Source organism: Manis javanica, chromosome 5, assembly GCF_040802235.1.
Source record: "Manis javanica isolate MJ-LG chromosome 5, MJ_LKY, whole genome shotgun sequence".
NCBI classification, from domain to species: domain Eukaryota; kingdom Metazoa; phylum Chordata; class Mammalia; order Pholidota; family Manidae; genus Manis; species Manis javanica.
In genome coordinates, this window is record NC_133160.1 from 134,756,463 (window position 1) to 134,777,061 (window position 20,599).

A 20,599-nucleotide genomic window follows, 5' to 3' on the forward strand; every position below is an offset into this window, starting at 1 on the left:
GGAATATTAGAAAGCCTGTATTGTAGAACATGATACACACACACACACACACACACACACACACACACACACACACACACACACACATTCATACCTGTATTCTCTTGCAGGTGTTGATAGAAGGACAAAATGTTAAGCTTTATCTTAGCATACTGGAAGTGGCAACATAACATTATTTAATAGTAAAAGCATGACTGAAATTGTAAAATAGTTCAGAGGGCACAGCTGCTGGCAGGGTAAAATGTTAGTTGTTCATTGTTTTTTCCTTGTGTTAACATAGTTGTTTCATTTACTATTTTAAACAATATGGTTTTTTTCCTCAAAATTAAGATAAAACTTAGCTATATGTGCAGTAAAAGGAACATTTCATAATGTTTGATTACTAATTAAAAAGTACTTTTCTTGGTCATGCAACTTTGTATTTAAAAAAAAAATTACTCTCTGGAAGACCTCTAAATCGTAACATGTAGATACATAATTGGATTCCAGAAATTGGTTAATTAGTGATGAGTTTCTATCAGTTATTGAAGTAAATTTTTATGTGGTGTGTTCCTCAGAGGAAAATATAATTGTTCTCAAAAAAATGCCAGGCTAGATTCCTTACATGTAGCTATCTCTTGTGTAAGAAGCTTTCAGCTGAAGCTTGTATATATCTTTTCAAGGTAATGATAATAGAAAAACTAATATTTATGAGCAACATATGCTGAGCACAGGGCTTATGAACTTTATTACTTCATTCTCATTTCTTCTTACCATAATCTTGTAAGTAGATTGCATCTGGAAATAGCCAATTCTGATGGAAATAAGATGATAGAGAAACATCAGTAAGCCAAATCTGTTTGAACTGTAAGTCATTTTAAATGGTTTTGCTATTACTTTTTTGTATGATTGTTTTCATTAAACGGTTTCATACCAAATTTATAATCTAGAATATTTATTACCTAAAATATTTAAGAGCCTATAATTTTAGGCTGAACATTAATATCAGTGTAAAACTCTAATACTTGGTGCAAAACATAGTAATTGATAGATACTAGAAAGTGGTGGAAGTATATTTTAAACAGAAGTACAAAGAAGGATTTTTTTTTGATTAAGGTGTCATTGACATACAATCTTATGAAGGTTTCACATGAGCAACATTGTGGTTTCAGCATTCACCCATATTATCAAGTCCCCCCAGCCCCATTGCAGTCACTGTCTATCAGCATAGTAAAACACTATAAACATTACTAGTCTGTGCTATACTGCCTTTCCCATGACTTAACCTATATTGTCTGTGCTAATCATAATGCCTCTTAATCCCCTTCTCCTTTCCTCCCCAACCCCTTCCTTTTGGGAACTTGTAGTCCCTTCTTGGAGTCTGTGAGTCTGCTGCTGTTTTGTTCTGTCAGTTTTGCTTTGTTGTTATACACCACAAATGAGTGAAATCATTTGGTACTTATTTTTCTCTGCCTGGCTTATTTCAATGAGCATATTAGCCTCCAGCTCCATCCATGTTGTTGCGAATGTTAGGATTTGTTTTCTTTTTATGGCTGAATAATATTCCATTGTATATCTATACCACATCTTCTAAAAGAAGGATTTTTAAATTTTGCTGACTTTAACTCAAATTTTGTAAATATTATGTTATTAATCAACTGTTTACCTGGTATCTAATATGAAAGGGCAGTCATTCCCTTCTTTTATGGTTATGTGTGTGTTTTGAGTAAAAAAATTTTTTCTCTCTCTCCCAGTGTTAGAATTACTGGGTTGGTGTTTTAGAAGCTCTAAATCAGAGCTGCTACACTCAAGTCATCATCTTACTCTATTCTAAAAATGAATATTAATATGAATTACTGGGTATCTACCTGGGAAACTGTTTTCATGTATTTCAGAATCTTGGCTTTATAAACAAGCCTGAAGCCTAGTTCATGTATGTCTGCTGGGCTTCTGTTCTTGCTTGATTTTCTTTATAATATGTGGGAAAGGAGTAGAGTATAATTTATATAGTGAGTAGAGGAAGGAGACTGGGTGAATGGTAAATTAATCTTTTGACCATTTTTTATTTGCTTGACTAATAGCTCAGAGCTTGGTTAATTTACCCAAAGTATTACAACTGTTTATTTTTACTTACACAGCCGATTTGTTTCCTGTGTGACAGGTACTTTCTAGGTACTGGGGATAATGGTGATCCTTTCCCTTGCGGAGCTGTTTAAGGAGTAGAGGAGAGCAGACAAGCAGGCAAGAAAGAGGTACACAATAAAACGCACATGAGTTTCATGTGTGATAAGTGGTGTTAAAAAATGACAGAAAGGGTACAGAAAATGGTGAAAGTAGGGGTGAAGGGCACTAGCTACTTTACACTGAGAAGGTCCCTCTGAGATGGGACATTTGAACTGTGACCTGAATGACCTTCATTTGACCACCTGAGGGAAAAGTCTAGGAAGGAGAGAAAGCAACAAGTACCAAGTGTCTTAAGTTGGAGAGATACTTGGCATGGCTGAAGAGCAGAAAGAAGGGCTGGCTGGAGCTTAATGAATGAGAAGGAGAGCAGGTGTAGGGCCAGTTCCCATGGGGCTTCATAGAGTATGATGAGGAATTGGGTTTTTTATTCTAGTCACAGAGGTCAGTGTTGGAAGGTTCTAAGTGGGGAGTAGACAATTGTTTTAATTTAAGACTCCTATCTGCTGGCTGCTTTGTGGGGAAAGGACTGTAAGCAGGGAAAGATAACAGCAGGGAGGAAGATGCATTGGGAGGCAGCCCAGTCTGGAGGTGCTTGTGGGGCTCCGATTCAAACAGTGACGTGGCTCCAGGTTCCATGTTCCCCATTGCCCTAACTGAGTCGCATGAGGATGCTGCAGAAACTGCTGCATGATGAGTGGAAGGGGAATAAAAGAAACAGGAGAGAGGAAATAAGTTCTTAAAGTCAAAATGAAGTGAAATTTCTTCTAAATGCTTATACTACTTTGTTCTGAGAGAGATAAAGTAGTATATACTGTCCTTTTTGCTTCAGTCTAAGCAAATTAGAGAATAAATAGAAAACAGCCACCAAGATTAACAGATAAAATTGTGAATGTGATGCCTTATGTTTGTTTCCTTTGTGTCACTGTAAAAGTTTATTCGCTTACTATTTGAAGTTTGTGGAATATTTATATCTTTTAATCTTTAAAGTGTATCAGTTTAAACACTTCTAGAGATTGACCAACACATGGTATTTGTATTTCAGTAATTTCACTATTCAAGCCTAAAGAAAATTCTAACAATTTCAGATAAATTGGTATAATCTTTGCTGAAATTGCCAAAGGAACTTCAGGTGCAAAACATTGAGAATGTTTGCTTTTTGCAAAGAAATCTAATGCTTGAATTTTGTGACTATAAATGTTAAAAGTTTTAAACACAGGTAAGTATCTGTGGTAGTGTTTAAAGACAACCTGTAAGAATTTTTTGGCTTTTCGTGTTGTTTCAGATAGTCCTCCTGACTCTTTGTGCTGTTAAGTTTGCCCATCCTTGGGTTTTGGGAAGTGAGATGGATGTCTAAGCTTTGGAGCAGGAGGAGACATAAAGTGACTATGTGCCTTCTCTGGTCTATGAAGTTGCCCTCTTTATTGAATGGTAGGGATTAGACCACCCTAAGCCTTGGGCCGTGGGGTCTACCTGTGAGGTTGGAAGAAGAAGCAGAGTATTGGTTACTACTACCTAGAAGAGATGTGAATTTGGGAGTTGTGGATGGAGCTGGGAACCCCTCTGTTCTCTAAGAGACAAGAGAACTGGTGTCCACCAGGAAGAATGCTTTCATGTACTTCAGAATCTTGGTCTATTGAGTAAGTGTAGGCCTGTTGCTAAATTTTCTTCCCAGTGAATAAAGGGAAAAATATTTAAATGGTGCTGTGCAGAATTACCCACATAAGCCTGAAATTCCACAGTCCTGATTCATGTGCATTAAAACACCTCTAGAGAGCTATTCCCAAACTACCCTCTTCACCCTCATCTGGTCATCTGCCTATCCCCTCATGGAACTTTTTCCTCATAACACTAAACAGTGCCTGTCATTGTAGTATTTGTTTTCTGTCTCCTTCATTAGGAGGTAAGCTCCATGAGAGTAGGGGTGCAGTTTTGTTTACTGTTCTAACTGCAGAGTGGGGAACTGGGCCTTGGTGCTGGCATTTATGTCCTAGGGCTGCCGTAGCAAATCACCACAAACAGAGGCTTAAAACAGCAGCAATTTATTTTCTCACAGTTCAGGAGGCCAGAAGTACAAAATCAAAGTGTCAGCGGGGTTGATTCTTCTGAACAGACAGAAACCATTCATAACTCTTTCCCAGCTTCTAGTTGTAGGTATCAGTTTCTGGTTTTTCTTGGCTTGTTGACGTCTTTCTTATCTTGCCTTCATCTTCACATGGCTGCCTTCTCTGTATCTCTGCTTGTCCTTTTCTGTCTTCTATAAGGACTCTCTCTGCATCTAGGGCCTGCCATGACCCAGTATAATCTCATTTTAACTAATTATGTCTGCAAAGACCCTATTTCCAAATGAGGATGGTTATATTCTTAGGTTCAGGTGGGCATTATATATTGGTGGTATACTATTCAGTGCTCAATAAAAACTTGATGAATGAATGAATTCATAGTATAATTCTACATTGTGAACTCCTTGGACATTTTTCATTACTGTCCTAATAATTGTGCTAAGAAGGTCGGGTTAACAGGTCAGTCTGGTTCCGGATTGCTTGGGCTCCAGTTCTGGTTCTACCACTTCCTAGTTGTGAGATCTTGGGCAGTTATTTGACTTCTGTAAGCCTCAGTTTCCTCTTCAGTTAAATAGTGACAATAAATGTTTGCGATAATTGTGTATGTGCAACTATTTTAAAACACTTTACATATTTAATCCCCACAAGAGTCTATGCATTACTCTCACTTTACAACAAAGAAAACTAAGTTTGTTTCAAGAATTAAAAACAAAATAGATAATGTCACTTTGTGAAATGCCTGGTCAATAGTGCTTAGGAAATTTTTGCTATAATAGTATAGATAAATGTGACTTAATCTCATAACTTTAAGACATCACTTACAAATTCATTCACAGATGAGGAGAAAAAGATAGGTCGTGAACTGACGTGCTTCAGTGTTCTCTCCTGTTGTCCCTGTCACTGAGGGGGCACTATCCCTGGGGAGGCTAGTAGGGGTGTTTGGATGTATTACAGTATGGGGTCCTGGTGGTAGGGGAAATCAGCACTAGGTTTGTGAAGGGGCTAAAAATAAAATTTCTTTGAAACTTGTTGGCTGGTTATTACCGTCTTCCCAGTGACTATTTAGGTGTATTAGAGTAGGGATTGTCCCAGGAATATATAGCAAACAGAATGTCTGCTTTGAACAAACTATTTCAGTGAGCTGAAATACATCACAGCAGATACAGTATGTTGTTTTCCCCTTTTAATCCAAATGAATTCCCTCCTACCAGGTACATTTCTCATTTGCCTGTGCTTGTTCTTTAATGTTTTTTTAAAGGCTTTGCATCTTTAGATCTTAGCTAAAACTATCACACTATAACTCCTCTAAAGCCAGTCCCACATTATCTTCAATTATTTTCCCATAGTTTATATAGTTGTGTGTTTAATGTATTTATCCTACTAGACTAAAAGTATATGAGGGCAAAAACTGTCCTATTTTGTTAATTTGGCAGCTGGCAAATCATAAGTGAATATTACTGAATTAATAGCTAAATAGATGAGTTATGGGATAGCATATCTCTTTTAGCTGCTGCTTACCCGTTAACATCCTTGTATGCACTTCTTCTTGAGATAATCTTTCTTGTTCTCAAATTGCTTTCATTTGTAGTAGTAAGCACTACATAGGTTTGTAATATGAAAAGTAGGCAAAATTTGATATGTAAAATCACCCTTTTCAGCAGTATATTCACTATCTTTAATTTTTCCATATGTTTTAACGTTTGTGTTTTTTCTTTTAAGTCTATTGTCTATATGCTTGAGATGCTAGGTAATTTCAAAAGGGTAGAAATGTTTCTTTTTGAACATTTCAGTATTTAAAAAAACTAGCATTCACTCTGATGCCATTGGTAACTAGAACTGGTTGGGTTTTCTTGCTAGAAAGAAGTTGAGAATGCTGATTTTATACCATCAATGCAATCAGCTTTACTTCCCAGAACATAGTATAGCAGTGCAAGAGAGAGGGAGGCTTATCTACACTCTTTATCTTAAATCCACTGATTTAGCTACTTTAATTTCATAATACCAGTAGCACCTCCACTAGAGGGCAGAAAGTGGAAGAGAAAGGAGGTGAATTATAAATTCATACTTCGCTTCAGAATGCCTGCAGAAACTTTTGAGGATTGAATCCAACCCTTATTTTGTAAACTTAGTTAACCGTGGCCCAGAAAGACAATGTGATTTGTTCAAAGTAGAGCTGGCCTACAAATCTCCTAGACTCTATTTTCAGGCTTGTGTCTGTGCTGCGATAACATGTGATGTTGCCGTATCTTTCTTAGTAAGAAGAACACAGCCCTGAAATTACACTTCCTCCAGGGAATCCTGGTTCAGCAGATGATAGCTGGGTAACCCTAGGCTGGTTACTTTGACTCCCTAAATCTTTCTCATCTTTAAAATAAACATTATGTAGTACCTATCTCAAAGTGGTTGCATATAGAGGGCTTAGTACAAAGCCTGGCCACATACTAAGCTTAATTTTTGTGAATTAGAATAAAGTCAGATATTGAAAGTCTGGTGTTTGCAAAATTGATAGGTTCAGTGTTTCAACTATTTTACCATACTGTACCTTTTACTATGTCCTCTCATTTCAGAAACATAATACTGATTTTTCCCTCATTTTTTACAAATGTTTACTTTCTTCTCCCCCAGCAATAATATTCGAGGAACAGGTGCCTGGTACATACACAGTTTGTTGACTATGTATGGCCTCCAGCAGAATGGAGATAGATTTATTCAATAACCTCAAGTAATTTTTGAAATTTCCATTAAAATCTTGCAGATGTTGGATGAAAATCTTTTCAAAGAAAAATGCAATGTAGTCTTTCTTTTTCTTTTTGCCGATGTTTGACAACTGTCTTGGGTTTCCAATGGTGAGAGTCATCACCTTGTAAGCACCTGCTTTGCCGTCCTTGTCGCTTGCCTGAGCAAGAGCGGCCGCTAGTATGTGACAGGCCCAGAGTTGTGGCCTCTTGGTTTCAGCCAGGGGATGCCCTTGGCAGGAAATGGCGAATTAGGCTTATGGAAGAAGGTTGGGGGTTCCCTCCTCCCTGCAGCTTCAGCACAGTCTCAGGCAGTCTTGCAAAAGCAGTTTCTTCACTAAACTTGTAACACGGCAAGTTTTCATTTGCCTAATGCAGCTAATGCTGGTCCCTGAAACGTTAAATCTTTTTTGAGACAACACAGTTGGCCTTTAATTGACAGTGCCTGCAGTTATTTGGATTTTTACATGGCTTCGCTCGTGCCTAAAAGAAAATGGCCTAGGATACGAAAAGATTTTGGAGTGCCGAGAAGTAACTCCTGCTTCCAACCACTCTGTTCCCCACAGCCCAGACTTTCAGGTCTGGTCTTTATCGTGTGGCCCTTGCGGGTGTACGTTTGACGCGAGGAGCGGGGAGGAGGCCAGCAGTCCGTTTACCTTTCCATCTTCCCCTGGAAAATAACTTCTTTGAATGCAAAGAGGTGGGGTCGCGGAGGATCTGCCATCAAAGGTTCGTATGGGTGGGGCCCAGAGACTGGAGTGAAGAGGGAGTGGTCCGCGGGTGGGATCTGTTGTGCAGTCAAAATGTGCGGCCGCTGTTCCTTGAAGTTCGACTTCCCTCCTCCTGGGTGAGGAGCAGAGCATCCGTAGTTCCTCTCCCAGGGGCGGGTAGAGGAGAGAAAAGCGACCAAGATAAGAGTGGACAGAGGAAAAAGCGAGGCATGTTCCCCTCGAAACAGTCCCCTGCCCCTGCTCCGGAAGAGCGCTACCGCCCAGCCGCGGCCGCGGAGCGGGTAAGGTCCTCGGATCGCGCTCGGCCGGCACACGGGTCGGATGTCCTTGCCTTTCGGTTGAATTCAGGGTCAGCCTCTCCCCTGTTCCCTTCTCCCTTCGGGTCGCACCCTCTCCCGCCGCCGTCGGTGAGCTTCGGCTTCCCCAGCCGAGTGCTGAGCTCCCGGCCGCCAGTCTCCGGGCGCACCGTCCTCCCTCCCAAGGTCCTGGGCAGGGGTCCTTCAGCGTTCGAGTGGGGTCGTTCGGGAGACCCCGCTCTCCTTGCCAGGAGCGTTGCTACAGAGTCCTTCCTCGGCCGGGCGCCCTCCACGCATCCAGGGGGCTCGGCGGCTCGCGGCGCCCGGGAGGCTGCCGAGGGAGCCGTCGGAAGCCCGGGGCTCCACGGCCTCCTCGCGGCGCCCGCCGTCTGGGAGGACGGCGCTGCCTGGCCTGCCTCAGACGAAAGCCCCCTTCCCAGCTGCGCGCGTCTCGGCTCGGGCCCCCTGAGAGCCAGGGGCGCTCACTGAGCCATTCTAAGCGTTGGCATCCCAGAACCGGTCCCACTTGCGAGGTGCTGGGAAAGCCTGCGTCCCCAGCGCGCAAACTGTCTGGCGCAGACCAGCCTGGGCGCACAGCGCGCCGGCCGCCGGGGGGCGCAGGTTCTGAGTTGCTCCGGGTCTCGCGGGCTCGGATCCCGTCCTGGGACGGCACAGCGATGCCACTAACTCGGTAGAGAAAAGGTAGGGCACAGCACTACGGACGGTCGCCTCTGACCTGGGGGCCCAGGAGCGGGATCAAATTTGCGGCTACCATTCTTCGGTGTCAGGGGGTCCCGGAATCCGCTCGCTGCTGCGGTGGTCCCGGCTGCGTGGGTCCGGGAGCAGAGGCTGGTCTCCTCCGGCAGGCTCTGAGGGCTGCGCGGGAGGGGAAGGTGGTGTCCTGCCGGATCCTGCTGGGACTCCCCCAGCTCCCGTGGCGGGCGCCCCGGTCGGGGCCGGTGGTGCCGCCCGCTCGGGGCCGGTGGATGGCGGTGTAGGCGCTCTTTGCGCGGCTTGGCAGCCCTGGGCAGAGCTCCGGGCGCTCGGGGCTGCGAGCTCGCCGGGCAAGCGGCTGGGCTGGGCATTCCCGGAGAAACTGTCCCAGCGGCTCGTGAAGTGAACCTTTCTTCCCAAGGGAAACTTTTCAGAAAAATGCACTTAAGACTAATTCTTGTATAAGACTACTATGCCTTATATGTGCACATTCGTAGTCTGTAGTCTTTTTTTTTTCGGTAAAGTAATTCACTGATGGAGGCCTAAGTAGAAAGGAGTGCTCGACTGCTGTGAGAAAGGGAGCCGAGCAGGACTCACTGGTAGGCATTCTCCGAGGACGCACATCTCAGCAGAAGGTGTTGAAATCAAAGATGCGGAAAAACATTAATTTCTGACATAACCCAGAGACAGAAGAAAAATGCTTTTATTTTCAAGTCAGAAAATCAATTTTTGTCACAATGCAACATTTACCTGCTTGCTTGTATTACTTGTTGCTGAATAGTTTTGTTGTGTGAAATTACGTTACAAATTGGTCCCCCAAACCAGATTCCTAAGAGTTTAGAGGAGATGTCTGCATAGACATGCATGAGTTCTGGGCTGAGATTTGTACTAGGGTGAACCATTTTTAGAGTTATTTGAGTGTGGAATTACATAAATTTCAAAACCTCAGAATGCTGTAGAGCTTTATGTAAGGGAAGGGGTCTCTCACTAGAAAGTTTCTTACAGTGATGAAAACCTCAGCTAACCTTCCAGAAAAGACAAATAACAATTGCTTTATTAACCTCATCAAGTATATTTCCAGACGTAAGGAAACATTTTTCAAAGATGCAAAATTAATCCTGTCAGAAACCTTCCTGTTAATGCTGCAGAAATCTTAATAGCAATGGCACAGAGGCATCAGGGCCTCCACCACAAACCAGCTGAGGTTTTGTGTGGGAAGGGCACATTTCCCACAGTGGCTGCATCTGGATTTTGGCACTTGCTGGCTCTATTGCCCTGCAAGCCCCTCAGCTGCCCTTCTGCACTGCTGGGGGACCAGAAGAGAGTTTGGGGTAGAAGCTGAGCAGCCCAGTATCTCCAGAGAGTTGGCATCATTACTTTATAAAATCTGTATTTTCAAATCTCCATACTGTTAAGGAGGTACTGTCACTCATTTTTCTTTTTTTCTTCACCTTCAGCTTCCCTCCATGTAAAGACCTGTAGCTTTAGGGTTTCTGAGTATCTTTACTGCTGGGGGAATGAGTGCTCCCTGAGGACCAGGAAAGCTGTGATATTTTTTGCTGAATGTGTTCAAGGGAGAAAGGTTTATTTAATGTGCCACATATAACGTACTTTGGCCTTAACAAATTCTTCAACAGGTATGCATTCATGCATCCTGTTTGCCCCATCACTGTTCTTGGCATTCCATGGTGCCTGCCCAGCTGGCCGGCCAGAGGACACTGACCTGTGTAGAATACTAGATCCACACAAAGCGCCTATGTACCCCCAGACTTATGTGTCCTGTAAAATCTATCCCAACACACACATGTACACATACACTTGTGTTTTGGACTGTTCAGAGTAGGTAGAAATGGAAGAAATCACAAGAATGAAAGGGGCCATAGATGGTGTGCCTTGGTAGGTAACATAGGGCTTTTGGTAAATTCCAAAGCTAAATTCTTATCTCTTGTTCCACCCTTTACTCAAGGCTCTGGGTAAGGCAGACAATCTTGTTAAGCCTTGATTTCCTCATCCAGCAAAGGGGAATGGTACTATTGACCATCTATACAGACACTGTGAGGATTAAGGAAATAAATACACCTTAGAAATACTATGCACAATAGTTGTACATTCAGTTAAGTCTCCCTAATCTGTTTGTGCCTACGGAGCTGCTCCCATGTCAGACTCAATGAATCAGCCTCTCAGGCTTTTCTCCACAGCCAGTTTGCTGCAATTCTACAGCCGTGCTTGCCAAGAAACCTACTGGTCACATGTGGTTATTTAATTAGTGTGTTATTTGAATTAATCAAAATGAAAAATTCAGTAGTTCAGTCTCACTAGCCCCATTTCAAGTGCTCAATAATCACACATAGCCTGTGGTTGCTGAATCAGTATAGATAGAACATTTCCTTTCCCAGCATAAAATTCTCTTAGACAGTTCTAGAGCTTTCTTTTGCCTGAGTGATAATTTAGCAAAACTCTGGGATGATAAAAGTGTTCCTGTTCAGCATCAACTTTTGCTTCTTTTCTCTGTCAAGGAGTGGCTCTGTATAGTTGAATCTCTTCTGTTTTTTGAGGTTGTTTACACTGCCAGGGTCTTTGTTGAATGATAGATAGCTAGATTCATTTATAGATCAGCCAAGAAGTATGTATTAGTCACAAAATCCTTGGGCATCTCCCTTCAATCTGGATGATTTTTGCTAATGTATTGTTTTTTTTTTTTCCTTCAGAGAGTTTGGGGCTTTATGGCTGATGGTTTTCCTAGTTTTAGATCAGAGACTCTGATATAACAAAGGGATGTTCTTCTTTCCCTCTTAACCTCTATGTGTTGCATCATTTTTTTACAAGGATGATAATAGTAGAATAATATGTCCAGTATTTGATCAAAATCCACTGAGAATGCTTGATTTATTCAGATTTGAAACTAGTATTTCACCTTACTTTATAGGACCCTTTCCCGAACTTACCACCATTTGACAGACTGTATTTTAATTCTTTGTTTTATGTCCCCTCTGACTCTTGGGATATAAAGTCCATGGAGGCAGAGATTTTTCTATGTTTTTGTTCTGCTAGGAAAGCGCCTGGCTCATAGTTGGTATTTATTAAGTATTTGTGAATGAATGACTGTACAGAGATACATTTGGAGCTAGCTGAGATAAATAGATGCTGTATTAGTTTCCGACGGCTGCTCTAACAAATTTTCACAAACTGGGTGGCTTAAAATAATGGAAATGCATTCAGTCACAGTTCTGGAGGCTGCAAGTCCAAACTCAAAACATCAGCAGTGCCACATCCCTTGAAGGCTCTAGGGAGCACCCCTTCCTCCTCTCTTCCTACTCCTGGTGGCTGCAGGCCCTCCTGGGCATCTGTCTGTTTTTTTGTAGCTTGTAGCTGTTGGCTTGTAGCTACATCCGTAAGTCTCTGCCTCAGAGTCACATGTCATTATTCCCTGTATCTCTGTTCTTTCCTTTTATTATGAGGACACTAGTTATCTTAGATTTGGGTCTTACTCTAATCCAGTAGTACCTCACCTGAACTGATTACAAGGGCAAAAACCTTATTAACAAGTAAGGTCACTTTCTGAGGTTTCAGGGGACATGAATTTTGGGGAGACACTATTCAAACCAGCACAGATGGAGATAGGTAATCCTTTCCCTGTCACAATTCCTCACCCCCTAGGGGCTTATTCTGTTTCTGGGACTTTCCTAAATCTGCCTAGGGCAACTACAGTCCCATATTGATTATTTTTACAGACAGACAATCTCTGTGCAGATTGAGAGATGACATGTGCTTCCACACGGGTACATGGGGTAGCTCACCTTGGATTGGTGCATCAGCTGCCCTTTCCTGAGCCTGTCACTGCCCCAGTCCTGTCTCCAGTCTCTACTTCTCTCTTTGCTCAAGAAGAGCCACTGTTGTCTTAGAGCACCAGCTTGTCTGTCTGCCTCTTCCTGCAGCACTGTTTGCTCAGCTCCCAGCTCTGTTGAAGGATGCCCATAAATTATGTTCTCCTCTTAGCCTGCTGGCACTTGTGCCCATCAGCTCACCTTACAGCAGCTGTTTGAATATTCTCCTGTGGCGCATTTCTACATGTCCAGGCCACCAGTGCTTGTGGTCCTGTAGGTGATCCATCTTGCCATTCAATATCCGTGCTGAAACTCTGTCAGCAGCTCAGGAGGACATTGGTGGAGAGGGGCCAGTCAGCCCACAGGCTGGCTTAGGAGTAGGCAGAAAATATAGGGATGAGTTGTGAAATTCAATTAGGTGCCACTAGTTTGTGCTTAGCCCAGGGCCCCTTTGAGCCTTTAGGCTCAGTGTTTGAAGAGTGCCTTTTGTTTCCAGCATTTGGGAGAGTTTTAAAGGGTTGATAGCACCAGGAAACCTTAATCTGGGGCTCCATGAACCTCTTGAGTAGTGAAAAGTCTTACTGTGAATTTTTCTGGTGAGGGCACCATAACACCCCGAGGAGTTAAGAGCCGTACGGTAGACCTAGGAACTTTAGCAGGTGAGAATTCAACACACAGCCTGGACTGAAGAGGAATAGAGTCATCCATTTATTCAACAATCATTTATGTGTCAGGCACAGTACTAGGCACATTGGATATACCAGGGAACAAAACCCATACAGATTCATGCACATGGGAAGCTTAGTTTTTAACTAAGCAATAAAACTTAATCTGGTGTGCAGGGGAGGGAGCTCAACATATGAATCACTTTGCCTGTCATTGTACTCAATGTCCTGGAGTGAGAGTACAAGATAAAGGAAGAGCATCTGTTGAGTTTCAGAAGCCTGGTGCCTGTTACATGTATCTATCCTGCAGCCCTGGGTGTGATCCTGTTTGTGCCTTTCTGTGCTCTAATCTCAGACCAGTTAATCTGTTATTCAAGTGATGAGCCTGTTCCATCTCTGGAAAAACTGACCTGTGAGATTTATTGACAGAAGTTATATTGGTCTCCAATTTTCCTAAGGCTTTTCAAGGATTATTTTGATGACTTGTACATGATTTTCACCTTTCTGTGCCTATTTTAGGGCCTCATCCTGCAAGCAAGATGCCACTCTTCTGGAGTGTGGTTTAGAAATCAAAACTATATTATTATTTTACTTAATATTTCTCTGTGATCCTTTAAAGCAATTTTGCCCGGCTGTAACAAAATCAGAAATGGGAGCTCTACTCTTCATCTGATACTAAGTTAGTATGAGACTTTGCAGAAGTCACTTAACCTTTTTGGTTCTGGTTCCTCATATGTAAAATGGGGTAATTGGACTAGACCCTCTCCAAGGGCCCTTCCAGATCTATAAACTGAAATCTGAATGCTGCAGGAATAATCAGCAGTATGGTAAACCCTTTCGCTTTTTCTTTCCCTCCTCCCTTTCCAGCAGTCGACAAGTGCTGCCTGAGTAAAGGGCTTCCTAGCTGACCTTAATGTCTGCTTCCCTCTTTGGGGCTCTTTGTTCACTCTTCTTACAGTGACTTTCTGCTGAAGAGCAAAATTGCCTGTTCACCCGCAAGGAAGACTGATCAAAGAAATCTGATCACCAGAGCCCAGGTTCATCTATGGCTCTATTCAGAACTGAGCATTTCACCTAGGCATGCAGCTGTGGGCAGTGGAGAGAATGGGGAGAGAAAGTCACGGATGTGGGGGCCTTCCAACAGATGGCCTGGGGTCCAGTTGGGAGCCAGGTATGCCCCTGGGTGCAACTGAGGAGGAGTTTAGCACAGGAGAAAAATCCTCTTCCTTGAATAGCAAGGTAGGACACATACCCTTCTGCATTCACAATTAAGAAACAGGCAATAAATTTCATTAACAATTTTTAATGTTCTGCAGCAAAGAAGCAGAATTTTCAGGTAAAGAGGGAGAATTCTTGAATCTCTGAAATTTAAGAAGATCATTTATAAAATAACTTAAGAAGTAGAGTGAGCCTGATTTAAAAAACCCATTAAACCCAAGCCAGGAAATAGGCCCAAGGCAGCTGTGGACACTGAGGTGTACATTCTTGCTCAACACCAAGTAGGTGGGTGCCCCTCCGACAACTAAATTTCCCTTAGGCTCAGTCTCCTCTGAAAAATGGAAACAGTATCCCTCTCACAGCGTTGTGATCAAGGATTCAGTGAAATAATGCTTTATGAAAGTGCTTTGTAAGAACACCAGTTGCTGAATAAATGTTTTTTTTGGTAAAGGGGTGTTAACTGTTATCTGGTGGACAATTTAGTTGTGCACATCCCTGTACAATATCCCTTTTGATTTGAAATCTCAGTTCTGTGTAGTCGGTTGTTCTCCCTGGAGAAGGTTGAAAGAAGAAATGTTGCTTTTAAAGTCTCGTAACTTTTGAGTAAGACAAAAGCAGAACTTTGAAATTTAACATTTAGTATTCTGGTTCCTTTGTGGGCTATTGTAGCAAAGTCCCTTAGAACTACAGTGGTGACCACATGATTTAAAATTGTCTACTAGCTACATTTGAAAATACAAAAAGAAACAGATTGATTTGAGTAAATATTTTATTTAACTATATAAGATTTTATAATTTTCACATGGAGTCAGTATAAAAATTGTTCATGAAATTTATTACCTTCTCTTTTTATATTATGTCTTCAAATTTTAATAGTCTTAACAGCACAGCTCAATTTAGATGAGTCACATTTTATGTATTCAGTAACCACATGTGGGTAGTGTCTACTGTATTGGCTAGTACAGGGCTTTGTGGGTTGTGGTAGGTTGAATTATGGCCCCCCAAATATATGCACATCCTGATCTCTAGGACCGATGAATGCCACCTTATATAGCGAAAGGGACTTTGCAGATGGAATTTGTTAAGATTTTGAGATGGGGTGATAACCCTGAATTGTCTGGGAGGATGGGATGTGATCATGATGTCCTCATGAGTGGAGAGGGCACTGAAGTGATGGGTGTAAGATTTCATAGATGTACTTTGGGGGTGCAGGAAGGGCCGCCAGGCTAAGATGAATACAGACAGGCAGCCACTACAAGCTGAAAAAGCCAAGGAAACAGACTCTCCCCTTGGAGCCTTCAGAAGGAAGCAGCCCAGAGGACACCTTGACCTTAGCCCAGTGCAACTGATTTCAGACCTCTGACCTCCAGAATTATAAGGGAATTATGTTTGTGTTGTTTTAAGCCACTGGGGTAATTTGTTACAGCAGCCATGGGAAACTAATTCATTGCTGATGCTGTAATGGTAACATCGTTTCCAAGACTGTTTTGAGAAGGCATCACCCTGGCTCCATCATCTTAGACAATTACAGTTGGCTTCTTGGCAGCCTGGCCCAGGGTACCCATGTGCACTGTCTGAGGGCTGGAAGGCATTACTGCAACCCTGCCTGAGCGCACTGGTCTCTTGCTTCCTCCGATTCAGTTGCAGTCTTAGATAGCAAAACTCAGTTGGTGTCTTATCACTGCTCTTGAAGATGATCAGGAGAGGAAGGTCTTTCACATTAGGGTACAATACACAGGAGTAAAAAAATGGTTAAGAAAAAGGTACTGGCTCTCTTTACTGTCTGCTCAATGTTTTTGTAAATCTAAAAATAATGTCTATTAATTTAAGAAAATGTACTGCCATATGGGTTGGGTAGGGATAAAGTTGAACTCTTCTATGTTTATCAGTGGACATTAGTGAATCTGTGATTATGCTGTAATCCCAAAGTTTAGGGCCTGCTCTAACACAGATCACTGGGCCCCACTAGCAAAGTTGTTGATTTAGTAGGTCTGGGGTAAGGCCCAGGAATTTGCATTTGTAACAGGTTCCAGGTGATATAATGCAGCATGCAGGCAGGCAGGTGGGTATTGGGAGAGCCTCTCTAAATACCTGCTTTCAGGAGGAACTCCTGGCTGGCCTTCCCTCCCCCACCAGGGCACACACATCCTTTCCAATGGTAAGCTCAGCAGTCCTTGCTAAAGAGCTGCAGCATCTTTTGCTTATGTCTGTTTTGTGTCTCCCACCCTGGGATCTAAAAAGTAGATGGCAATCCTGAGATCCCCAAGTTCCAACTAAAAATACCTCCTTTGCCTAAGGCCAGCTGACTTCTCAGATTTCCCAGCTGGAGTGAATCCCTCGGACCTGGGGTTGCCCCAGTGGAAAGTCTATAAGCAGAAAATACCAGGTTAAAAATAGCTCTGGGGAGGCCCCTAAAAGCTCTCCCACCCAGCTGCCCACTTGGGGTGAGCAAATCTGGGCATGGCGGCAGAGGTGGGAGGATGGAGCCAGAAAGGGGTGGACGACTGCGGCTGCGTTTCCTTCTGTGGGAGAGCTAGGGTGAACTTTGGAGACCAGCACCCCAACCTCTGTTTTTGTGGGTTTTTTAATGTAAATTCTAGACTTGGTAACTGTGGCCCTAAATCTGGCCTATGGTGATTTTTATTTTGCCTGTATCTTCATAACAGTAAAGATGAACTTCCCAACCTTTCTGAAATTAAAATAGAGATGAGCCTTTCCAAAGGTATCCTTGGTGAGAAAATGAAGTGACCTCTTGGAAGGTGTCTTGCCAATGGGTTTCAGCTCCGGGCAAGTTCACTATGGATTCAATGTGACCAAAGAAATTGACAGCAAAACGTTCTTTGGGGTGAAAGGGTTTATTACCCGGCTTGTTCTCCCGGCGGTAGGTCGAGCACTAATGTCTCTACCTCCGCCCAGAGTACTGGGGCTGAGCTCTCTATATAGCACAATAATTGCTTATTGCCTAAAGGTGTGGAAGCAGTAGCCTAGCTAGCAACAGGCCAGTTACATCATCAGGTGGTTTAAGTTCAGTGAGGATCCTGGCCATAGGAACCCCAACTTCCCTACAGAAGGACCTGCTGAAATGCACGTTGCCACTGTCAGTGTTCTGGGTCAGCTCGTGGCAACCTCAGCTTGCCAGCCCGACTCCCTCCTGATAGAACCAACAGTTCTGTTTGTCTTGTTTCAACTTCACCTCTATCAACTGAATGTTAGTAAGAGGAAAGAAACTTCTCTTTGGATAAGAAATATATATTCCTGCAGGGAAAATGGAAATTCCTATGTCCAGGATCCTCACCTAGCCCTAAAATACCTGATAATGTAATTGGCCTGCTGTCAGCCTACTGCTTCCACACCCATGGGCAATAAACTATTATTGACTGAGCCACTATATAAAGAGCTCTGCCCAGTGCTCTGGGTGGAGGCAGAGATGAAGGAGGAGCACAGATGTAATTCTACTGCTTGACCTGTGACCGGGAGAACAAGCCAGGTAATAACCCTTTCACCCCAAGAATGTTCCACTGTCATTCCTTGGTCTCACTGAATCCACAGTGAACTTGCCCAGGGCTGAAACCCACTGGCAAGACAGTTTTTAAAAAGGTTCTTTTCCACTCGCATCTGTCAAAGACAAAGGAAAAATACAACATCCCAACTTGGCCTTTTTCCCCTTAATAAAGTGCAGAATGCTTTGCAGTGAGGCCGGGAGACAGGTCTGCTCTGATCAGAAGTAATGGACACAGAGCTGCTGTGATTGTCTGGCTGCTGTAGCATAAAACATTAATTTACACAAAACAGTCATAGCCAAGGACTTAGAAGTAGATGAAAAGGCCGAAGTATCCAGATCTTGTCATTTCATTCCTCTTTTATAAGATAATATTGATTACTTTCTATAGATTTCAAACCTTCATGTGCCCATTCCTACTCCTTGCCTCTCAGGGAATGACTGAGGCCTCAGTTTGTTCTGTGGGCAGAGCCAGGTGCGCTTCCAGCGACCGGATATGCAGTGCAATGGTGGAGACCCGGCTGGTTGGTATTTCAGTTGGGGGGTGGTCTGTGCAGAGAGTTGGAGCCCAAATAGGGTAAGGAAGGTGTGTGTGGGGTCAGCCTAGAGTGGGGTGAGAGGCTGAGTAGGATCAGGAATGGCCGCCTTCCCATCGGGGTGGGATGTTCAAGCTCTGACAGGGTGAGCCAGGCACCCATGTGCCAGATGGGCTGGGACAATTGGAGGTCATTACACACTGGGGGGGACTGATCAGAAAGTCACACAGATCAAGAATCAGCCACGTTTCTTGCTGTTGAGAAAGAAGTTAAAGAAAGGCAGAAAACTGGATCTAGAACTCTGAGATATGGGATTGGAATTGGAGATATGGGTGCAAATGTGTATGTTTCAATGTATAAAGATAGAGCAACAAATACAAATGTAGGTGTGTGTATGCATATGCATGTACACTCTATCTAAATACACTCTCCCCTCGGGCTCCATCTGATGAGAAACCGAGCACAGGATATGCCCTGTAAGAACCAAGGGACACCCAGGTCTTGGTTTTAAATAGTGCTTTCCACAAAAGGGACCCAGGCTCCTTGGAAAAATGTCTGATTTCAAGGGTGAGGCAAGGAAAGTACAAGATGTGTCCACAACATGTTGTTCCTGAAAGCAAGGCGGGGCTCACAGAATGATGGGTGTGTGCTAGAAGGACTCAGAAGCTGGCTTCAATTGACTTCCACTGGCCAAATGGAGGGCAACTGGAGCATCAAAATAAATAATGACAATTACAGATTATGAACCATTGAATAAAATAGGAAGCCAAGAGTCCATGCATATGTCAATAAAATAAGCTAATGGTGTGAAGGGATGGGATATTTGCATAATTTCAATACCTCACCACAAAATACTTATTGACTACGTGGGTAGTGGGGGAGGAGAGATATTACAGGACAGAACCTTAGCAGACACCATCTTTATCAATTATGTAATTGATGTGATTATTATTATCCATAAAGGTACAAATTGATAAGCAATGAGCAGAATGTAATATAACTTTTGTGATATTTCTGTTTATATCTACACTAAGACAAATTTTATTGTAATCATAGCAACTTTTTTTGGGAAGTAGTAAATAATTTAGTATACGTTATTGTGCAACTTAATCTTACATTTTCAAAAGAACTTTTTCTAACTTCTTCAACTGAAAACAGGATTATTTATGATCAATTCACAATCATAATTTTTTATTATATTTTCTTTGGAAAGGATAGGAATCAATACATCAAGGTCAGGCAGTCTTTAAACTTTCAAAGACGCCTCTTTCATTACTTTGGTTTCTTAATTTGGGTCTATATTTTCATAAGCAAATTAGACACATCCAAAGTATTGTACATATTTTAAAACATTTGTCATTTACATGTTTGTTTTTGTCTCAAAGTGCAGACAACTTTAGCACCAGAAAGGAACTCAAGAGGATTTATTGATGTTATTCTTTGCTAAATACTACATTATGATTGAAAAACTATTTTATAACCTGGCAATAATAACTGCTGAAAGATGTCAAAACCAAATTTAAAAATATGATGGATAGACCAGTGAGATCTATGCTCTCAAAAGTCATTTTTTCATTAACTTCTTATAATTTTAGGAAATGTTCTGTAATTCTTAATACTTTGGACTGATCATAAATATTAAACATTTAGCACAATTTGTATTGTAAATATGTATTAACATATTAAAAACATTTGAAACCATCAGGAGAAAAGAAGCTGGGAAGGTAAATAATTATGGCTAAGATAGTAATTTTAAGTATTCAATTTTATTTGAAACACTTAATCTACATTATTAAATGCTCACCCCAAGTAGTATAGTTACTATCTATCAATAAGAATATTATAGAACTATTGAGTATATCCTCCATGTTCTACTTTCATCCCCATGACTAATTTATATATGATTGAGATTCTGTGCCTCTTTATCCCCTGAAATAGGTGAAGGGGATAAAGAGTAATTCAGTTTTGAGTGCTTCCAAGTAAATATTTGATAATCCTTGTCACTGAAGTATTTTTAGTATTACACTGTTCCTGTTGTAGTTAAGTTGAACATGTTAAGTTTAATGAAAAAGGTGGAAGTCAGTTTTGTATGTTCATTTTTCACATTACCACTAATTATGTACCCAGTACTTTATATAACACTTATCATAATTATAAT

At 42.1% G+C, this 20,599-nt stretch overlaps 1 protein-coding gene across 6 annotated transcripts in view; it reads left to right on the forward strand.

Annotated features, from left to right (window-relative positions):
• Positions 1-1,060: 1,060 nt before the first annotated feature.
• Positions 1,061-20,599, forward strand: part of CORIN (corin, serine peptidase) — a 232,193-nt gene continuing 212,654 nt past the window's right edge. Inside the window, exon 1 of one of the 6 annotated variants that reach the window (XM_017652016.3) lies at positions 1,061-7,687. In XM_017652016.3, coding sequence (XP_017507505.3) covers positions 7,649-7,687 — 39 coding nt within the window. In that variant the 5' untranslated portion in view covers positions 1,061-7,648. The other 5 variants (XM_073237664.1, XM_017652015.3, XM_017652018.3 and 2 more) reach the window with 5 other exon arrangements.